This window comes from Rutidosis leptorrhynchoides, chromosome 9, assembly GCF_046630445.1.
Source record: "Rutidosis leptorrhynchoides isolate AG116_Rl617_1_P2 chromosome 9, CSIRO_AGI_Rlap_v1, whole genome shotgun sequence".
NCBI lineage: Eukaryota > Viridiplantae > Streptophyta > Magnoliopsida > Asterales > Asteraceae > Rutidosis > Rutidosis leptorrhynchoides.
In genome coordinates, this window is record NC_092341.1 from 312,678,935 (window position 1) to 312,688,439 (window position 9,505).

Sequence of the window (9,505 nt, forward strand, 5' to 3'; positions counted from 1 at the left end):
CGGGAATCCAATTTACACATATGATACGCCATTTTGAAGGTAATGAAACATACAATACAACTAAACACTTCCTAACAACATTTCATAGCATTCAATGCATCAAAAGTTCGTTTTAAAGTTCATCAAACCCTAACCAAGAATCAAGAATTTATCGATTTTGTAAATGAAACTTTTCTAAATCAACCTACACATCAAATTGAAGCTAATGATGCTAGTAACACATTTAATACATGAACTTTAACATTTAAAAAACATTTAATCAACCAAAATCAAGGATTAAGCACACCCATTTCAAGTTCATGCTAGTTACTCCAAAAACAACAAATTGAGCAAACAAATCATATATTCATGCTAGACACGAGCCATAGACACTAACTAACATCATTTCAGGTCAAAAATATGAATTAGAGAAATCTAGAGTTTTAAAAATGTTACCCAAACGAGATGAAATTGGTATCAAAATGTAGAGGATGAAGAGAGGATCACGAATATGTAATTTGTTTTGATGTTTGCTTGCTAGATCCGAAATAGATGATGATTTAGTAAAGTTGGGAGAAATGGTGTTCTTGAGCTAGAGAGAAAAGGAGGTGAAGATGAAAATGAATGAATGGTAGAGATGAATGGTTGACTAGTTGACCTAGTCAACTAGTTTGTCCACTTGACAACCTTAGTCCCTCGAGTTTGAAAGCGGGTGCGTGAATTAACCGAACGAATATTTTAAAAACGCTAGAGCAATGAGAGATGTTATAATTAAATAACGAAAACATTAAGAACGTTCGTTAATGAAAGGTACAAATTTAAATTAAGAAAGATATTATTTAAAAAAAAAGACGGTGTTAAAAATAAATTTAACGGAAAAACACGGGATGTTACAGATACACTATCATCCATCCCGAACAAAGTATATACGCATACTTAAATCATTCCACACCGCCTGGAATTTTCGTACACAAATCGTACACACATGCGAACATCGCTATCACAATCGAACAAGAACCACCTATATCGCACATAGGCACAAAACAATAATTCTCTAGAAGAGAATCCGATACACACATCCCTTAACCGACGGATTTCACCTTGCTCGTCAAACACGTCCATTATCTCTCAACGAGATTTACCACATTATCACCTCGGTGATAATTTACATCCAAAACCATCAGTACAATTTAACCAAAATTGTACTCTATCACAAATCGACCAATCTAGGTCCCAATACAAATTTTGGATCTACCATAAGCATTATCCGAAATCTCACACTAAAGCTTCCTCGTACGGGAGTGTAACTCTCCCACTTAAAACTACGTTCCATAACCGCATCTTGTGCAACCGTACAATGCTACCAAAGGTAGACTTTACTAACAATTGGGTTCACACGACCCATCACCACATCTTGCTCCAACCTCGAGCATACGAAGGATTTTAACCTATCCTTAGACACTTCGAACGAAGAGTTCACCACAATTTACATAAACTTTAATCTTGCAATCTTCCTATTGCTCTAGCTTGTCAAATTTCCACCTAGTCACTCATGTACCTAAGGGTTTCTCTCCGGTACCCTAAGTACAATGTGACCGCAACACAATCGGAGTCGAATACTACGCTAGTAGGTATGAAAGAGGCACCTAATGTCGCGTCATGTAGACTCCATTACCAACATACATCGAGATCAAACACTCAATCTCTAGGGTTCTAACCACCCGACGGACCTCACGGTTTATCAATTCCAACACGAGAGCAAACACGCTCTAACATCCGTACACCAAAGCCCATTCCCAAGGCTTGGTAGAAACATTTCTCAACACTATGGAATGCTTGGTTTCACCAAGTCTTACGCCCTTCGCCCGACAATTAAAATGTCACCATAGGGTACCTTCCATCAGGAACGTCACCCATAACAATAACATGCACAACACAATTGAAACCTTAAGGGTCTCACTCGAATGAGCTTAACGACCCGATACCATAAACGTAAACCGCCCGCTCGTTACGGATTATCTCCAGCGGAGAATAAAGTTTAGCTAAGACTTTCGTACACACTGCATGCTATTACAAACTAACAACATACAATATCGCACTAAAAGTACCTGATGCAGCATCGTTGGACTTCCGTGCTCTACTACCCATCAAGTAGTCGCGCTCTAACCTCTTAACTCGATCGTCAAACGATTCGGAACACTCCGACTTTCGGTGTCCCTCCTTCCGGCAAATAAAACACCTGACCGAGCCTAAAAGTACAACCGTACAATCTCGTGCCAAATGACCTTGTTCTGCACACTTAAAACATGTAGGCCCGTGACCTCCCAACTTTTTGGTCTGCTCAGCAATCAACTCGGGACACTCTGACTTTCGGTGTCCTTCCTTTCGGCACCTAAAACATGCGTCATTGTTAGAAGGCGCATCCGTGCAATTACGTGACAAATGACCCCGTCGTGAACAGTTATAACACGTAGGCACGTAACCTCCCTTACTATTCTTCTTCACATTCTCGTCGCCTTCAGGCGTACTTCTCGCCCTCTTATCAGGAGCACCATGCGACTCTAACATTGCAAGTACTTTTCCATCATCACTACCTCGAGGTTCAAAAAACCTCTTCTCAAACTCTTCCCTTATGACTTTAGTCACTTGGTCTCGGACCATTTCGGTTACTTGCCCTTCGATCCATTCCTGGAGTTCTTGCTTAACCTTATCGGTGAAAACCGAGGCATATCGTTTAAACGAAGCCTCAATCTTTAATGTTAAGTCATCCTTCCCCGCAGGAATAGGCTCGTCCTTTCCGTATCCATCTTCCATCTTCATTCTAAGGAATGCAAACGATTAGATCACGAACGTATAAACCACACACACAACACCGCCCCATCTTGCTAAACACTCATCATACATCACTTGCTAGATACGATTTGCACCCGTAATAAGGTTTGCAAGTCCTTAGTACGCACGCACGCCATATCAACTCGTTAGTACAACGACCGCCTCGCTCGATGATATAATCAACACAACATAAACAAAATACAACGCACTAATATATTAATAATATCCGCATATTAATATAAACGTTAGTCCACCTACAAACAAGGCACTAACTAAAACCCCTTCCGACCCGTAATCCTACAAGTCCCGCAACCATTTAAGCACACACAAAAGTCTAAGTCTAGGCACCTATCTCAAGTCACCTAAATCCCTTAGACCATGCTCTGATACCACTTGTAACAACCTAAACCGTTATCCAACCAAATATGTAACATAAAATTTGTTTTTTACTCAGTATAGGTGCGTGGCGCGCACCACCTTGTGTGCGCGGCGCGCACAAGGCCTGGCAGCCCGCTGTCCAAAATTTCCATTTTCCCGTTAAAGATCTCCCACTTCCCGACACTTTTAGATGAAACGCTTTTCACACAATTTTATATTAGTTAAAACTAACACGTTCCAATAATAAAATGAGTTTTACGAGACCGGGCCCACATAGGCCGTTTTACGACTTTCGTACAAAATACAAGTTTTCAACCACATGATTTTTAACACAAAATAAGGACCAAGCATGGCGATTGGGGATACGCTACCCAATCCTAATCAATCCAAAAGCAAGATCTTCTAAAGTAACTATGCGAGCTCACTAGTCCCACGCTTACCCGAGCCACCGCATCCATGCAAATCTATAAAAAAAAAAGTCAACAACGAGAGGGTAAGCTAAAGCTTAGTGAGTGAGAATATACTACATACATATATATGCATAAAATGGACACGCCACACAAATAACACATACCGGAGCATCAAAGCATAAAGGCAAGCTAATCTAAGCATACCATACGTACACTAAGCAACAAGCTAATAACATCCACAATGAAGTAAGTTCACCAACGACGATGTGAACAACGCCATCAAGCTACACCCGGAGGGTTAGCTACATCACAACGATACATTAATATATATATAACAAGCGTAAACCGCCCAAAGTTAACCAATCGTACAAAGGAATGGTACTCGAATTTCCCATCGGTGTTCGTAACAACCGTTAGTGTACAACAACATATATCACTAACCCTTTGGCGGAACGACAACACATATCCGTTCACAAACCGTTAGTGTACAACGACATATATCACTAACTTGGACAACACATATCCGTTCATAAATCCGTTAGTGTGCAACGACATATATCACTAACTCAGACAACACATATCCGTTCATAATTCCGTTAGTGTACAACGACATATATCACTAACTCGGACAACACATATCCGTTCATAAACCCGTTAGTGTACAATGACATGTATCACTAACTCGGACAACACATATCCATTCATAAACCCGTTAGTGTACAACGACATATATCACTAACTCGGACAACACATATCTGTTCATAAATAAATAAGTTACTCAACCACATCTCAAATACCAAATCCCACGCGATCGGGATTATCCATATCACAAGACTATGCGATATCGTACACACAAAGTATGCACCGCGCCCAAGCGGTCAACCAAAACGCACAACCATACCAATTAGACCTATACACAAGTCCATCAAATCCTCCTATATGTGAAGTGAGCTCTATAGCCGAGAATCACTTCACCCGACCCGCACCCATCCTACAAATACATATCCACATAGGATATTAACACTCACCTTGTCACCTTGATGAATGCTACTGAATAATCTGCAACTCACTGATGGAATGTACCTATTCCATTATCACAAATACAACAACAGACTTAGAGTGGATTTACAAACCAACTCAATTCGACACTTAGTGCAAATTCGACCAATTGCACTTACAAATACAAATCACGCCCAAACTAACCAATAATCACTAACACTAGTGACAATGGTCCTAATATGCCAATTTAACCCAATCATAAGTGTTAAACACTTATAATTCTCAAAATCACCCATAAACCCCAAATTTTGACTCAATTCAAAATTAGTCTCTCAAACACACTAAAATGGGTTCCAACACTTCCATAATCACTAAACCTAGTGATTAAACCCAATTTCAAGTCCTAATCATGGCCAAGTCGGTTTTCAACCCAAAATCCACCAACAACAACAATAAACCCGATTACTAGCAACACTAAACTCACTTCATGAGTTTAAATGGGTTTCTCAACAATTTAGGTTCAAACCCTAACTTGAATATCAAAATCAAATAATGAAATTTGGAGTTTGAACTTATCAATACTACCACAACGTAGCCGTGAACGAGATGAACAACTTTAAAACCCGAGCTTTGGTGAGAATCCAACTCCTTCTTCTCCAAATGAAGCTTCCTCTCTCTAAAACTCTTCTCTCTCTAGGTTTTGAAGATGAGAGTGATGAATGGATGTGAAAGTGATCCAAAATTGGATCCAACCCAGCTGATATGGCTTCAGATCTGACCCCAAGTGAAATGACCAAAATGCCCTTCATTAAACTCAAAAATAGAAAAAGATAGAAAACTGTCGCTGGCAAGGTGCGCGGCGCGCTCACCTAATGGTGCGCGGCGCGCACACTGGTCTGGGCAGTTTCTGATCTTCTAATTTGCACTACGCTTCACCCACTAAACGTACATCATTAATACACCATGTACAATCAATATTAGGGTCTTACAATGTATGTATGTATGAATATAATGTGATTAAGGTAGCTTAGGCATATGTGTATGCCTATGGTCGTGTTTAGCTTAGACATAATTACTAGGATTGGCCTTAGCAAGTTATGTCTATGGTAAGTAATGGAGTCGGATCCGAAAGTAAGTAAGCAAACATTTGGGTTGGAAAGGTCATGTGATGCATTGTTTATGCCCAATGTTATTTGTTCTTTTATTATCCTATAACTCACTAAGCATGAAAGCTTACCCCCGTGTTGTTTTATGTTTTTATAGGAACGAAAGGACATCGTGAAGGTAAGGAGCCTATGTAAGGATAGCGGAGCATTGGTCATATAGTAAGTGGTGATGCAAGTCCCTATTTTGAATCTAGCTCTAATGATACCGCTTATCGACTCTAAAACTTTTGTATTCATAAACTACGTTTCTTTTGAGTTTTGGGACCAAATGTTATGTTTAAGATGTGAAAACATGTTGCTCATGATTAAATAGTTTTCGTAATGTTTGACGATGTAAGAAAACGTTTTAATTAAGTTTGTTTATGTATTATGTTGTTAAAATGTGTTGAGTGAAGAAGTAATGGTGGAAATGTGAATTTTAAAATAAGTTGCAGTTCAGTACCAGCGACAGTATATGGTCGCGCCGCGATACCATTTGCTGCGTCGCGGCATAAAACTCAATTTGAAAACAGGAGGACTGCACAACTGGTTTGAAATCATTTGGTTAGCTGCACCGCGACCAAGGATTGCCGCGCCGCGGCATATCACTGGGTCTGGGTGGTCACCATTTAAAAAATAATTAAAAAAAAAATTCGTTTTAGAGCGTTAAAGAAAGGCTTTGATTTTGTGATTGAATTGCGTTTTAATATAAGTGCGAAATTGAATAAATTTATTAATAGCATCAGATTTATGACGTAAAGGAAACACCCATAAATAATGAGAAAAATGGTCAAGAAATATAATATAGTATTTTAATCCACTGAGACTTGATACAGGAGAAGTCCACAAGTCAGAATGAATAATATCAAATACTGAATTAACACTAGAACTAGAAACAGAGAAAGGAAGTCGCACATGTTTGCCAAGTTGGCAAGCGTGACAAAACATGGGAGACGTCATCTTATTACAAATTATATTTTTACTAGAAATAAGTTTTTGAAAAACATCATTCCCGGGATGACCGAAACGTTGATGCCATGTGACAGGAGAAGTGAGTAGGGCTTGATGAGTCGGTTGTGATGTAGGAGAAGCGACCGGATAAAGATCACCCGTGCTGTCACATCGGAGGAGGAGTTGGCACGTCAGATAGTCCTTCACAGAAAAACCAAACGGGTCAAATTCAATAGGAACTTTATTGTCACGAGTAAATTGCCGGACAGAGATAAGATTTTTAACTATATTAGGGGTGACAAGAGTGTTATTTAGGTGAAGTGGGCGATGGAGAGAGGGCAACAAGCTATGTCCAGTATTGGTAACAGGGATAACATTCCCATCGCCAACAATAACAGACGAATACCTGCGATGATTAAAAACAGTATTTAGATTATTAATGCGAGAGGTAAGATGGGATGACGCACCAGTGTCCATGTGCCAGCCTGCAGCCCCGTAGTCTTGGATAGTCATTGAACTAAATGCATTCGGCAAAACTGTTTCTTGAGTCTGTGTGCTAGGGTCTACGGCAAACGAGCTATATGTGTTGGGTTGTCCAACATAAAGTGCCTGAGGCCCATGAGTGCTATTGTATACATTTGGTCCAGGGTGAAGAGGACGTGTGCTAGAAAATCCTGGCAGACCACTAAGAAAACTGGCCTGAGTCTGCATATTATTGAGGCCTGCAAACCCAGTAAAGTATTCGGACTGCTGTTGTTGAGCCTGGTTACGAGGAGTACTATAGCTTAGAGGACCATAATTCGGAGACTGAAGAGGAGGCTTGCTGACGAGGCCCATAGGTCTCATGTGGGTCTGTTGCAATAGTTGTTGTTGTTGGGATGAGATTATCTTGAGCAATTGTGCTTGAGTCAGGCTGTTATTGAGGCGATTGTTGTTGTTGGACCAAGAATTGTTGTTGCGTGTGTGACCAGGATGAAGAAACCTGCAACGTTCGCCAAACCTACAATATCCCTTGGAGAAATTGTTACACACTTGAGGCTGCTTGGAGGACAAGTTTGAGCCAATATTTGTTTGTGTGACAAGAACAGTGGGATTGGATGGTGTAGCAAGGGATACGGTTGATGTATTCGTTTTTCGATTTGCTGCAATTTCTTCCAAGGTAAGCATCGAACGAACAGTGTTTAAGTCAGGGAAGGGTTGTCGATGAATGATGATGTGAGCAGCATGTGGGTATTTGTCGTTCAAGCCAGTAACTGCGTACATAACCAGGTCCGGATCTTTAACTGTTGATCCAAGTTTTTTGAGGTGAGTTGCGATTTGATCTATTTTGCGAAAATAAGCTTCGATGGTTAGGTCTCTAATATTTAGCCCCCGTAATTCCACATTGAGTTCAAGAGTCTTGGATTGTTTATTGTCTTGAAATATTTTTTTCAAGAAATGTCCAAGCATCATTGGCAGTTTGAGGTTCAGAATTAAGTACACGTTCAAGAAGCGATTCGGATATAGTGACGAATATCCATGTGGATACCACAGCATTAGCCTTCTTCCATTCATCAGTGGCTTTTTCTTCAGTTGTGCTTTCATCAAGAATAAACTTTAGAACATTGAAACTAGCGCAGTGAGTGGTGAACAATTTTTTCCAGTGAGAATAATTCAACTTTTCAAGATTAAGTTTTACGGGTATTAGATGAGTGGCCGATGTAACGGTATATATTTTATCATAGTTGGAGGTTGCCATGATGAAGCAGATGGCTTGATAGTGGTTGTGATGGGGGCAGTAGGTTTAGAAGAAAAAGGACGAATATGTACCTTAATCTATTTATCAACCAAGAAATAAGTTTCTTCTGCTCTTTTGCATGAGTTTTAATTACATTCAAAATTGGTATTGGAAGAACATGCAAAGAATAATAAACGATAATACAGTAGCTGTGGTGAAGGAAACAGATTTAGAAAGAAAGAAAAGAAAAAAAAAGGATAGCTCATGATACCATGTTAGATATCGAAGATGTTTATCTTATTTTCTTCAAGACCGATTACAACACTCATCAGATTAAATAGCCAACCATCGGCCATTGGTAATCTGATTCTGATTAAATATTACAAGCACTCATGATGGGCACTAGTATACAAGCACTAATATGATTAAATATTACAAGCACTCATAAAAGGCAAAAGCATGTAAGCACTAAACTTATTAAATTACAACAGTGGGTCAAGGCTCTTATAATGGTCGGCTAACATTTATGACCAGTTTTATTGAGCATTAGTCATTTGTATGTACTGTAGTATTTAGATACAATACATACATACCTGATACAGGGAGGTCCGAAGGGGGAACAAAGTGATCGATCGCTCAGGATCCATGATTTTTAGGGGCCCTATTTTTTTTATATATAAATATAGTCGGAGATTTGAGAAGTAGAGGAACTAGGGAAACACAACTAAAGCATCAAAGGCAAAGCACAAAAGGTCTAAAAACAACAATCAAGACCCCAGAAAAAAGAGAAATCAAAGTCCACTAGCATACTAGCAAAGTCGAAAGACCCTTTTTAAATAGTTTATATTATTCCTTAAGGCTTAAAGGCTTTTTTTGTTTTTTTACTTCATTTTAGGCCTTTAAATCTCGGGACCAGCCTTGACCTATACCTATATATGTAAATTTAATGGCTTTACATTATCCAGATAATACCGTTATAAAACATTGACCATATAGTTTTCTCAACATGCTTGCTCAAAATTTTAAAGCCCATATAAATGTTGATTACCCGAAATTTAATGTTTATTAAAGCCCATATAATAGGCCCAAATTCA

At 39.2% G+C, this 9,505-nt stretch overlaps 1 protein-coding gene across 1 annotated transcript; it reads right to left on the reverse strand.

Moving 5' to 3' along the window:
• Positions 1-6,409: 6,409 nt before the first annotated feature.
• LOC139868993 (uncharacterized) lies at positions 6,410-8,278 on the reverse strand. Its single transcript, XM_071857326.1, has one exon. It carries the CDS (start codon positions 8,276-8,278, stop codon positions 6,410-6,412), a length of 1,869 nt encoding a protein of 622 aa, XP_071713427.1.
• Between the last annotated feature and the right edge of the window lie 1,227 nt (positions 8,279-9,505).

Coding starts and splice junctions, on each gene's coding strand:
- LOC139868993 (XM_071857326.1), bottom strand. CDS start 8,278: ATGAAAGCACAACTGAAGAAAAAGCCACTGATGAATGGAAGAAGGCTA.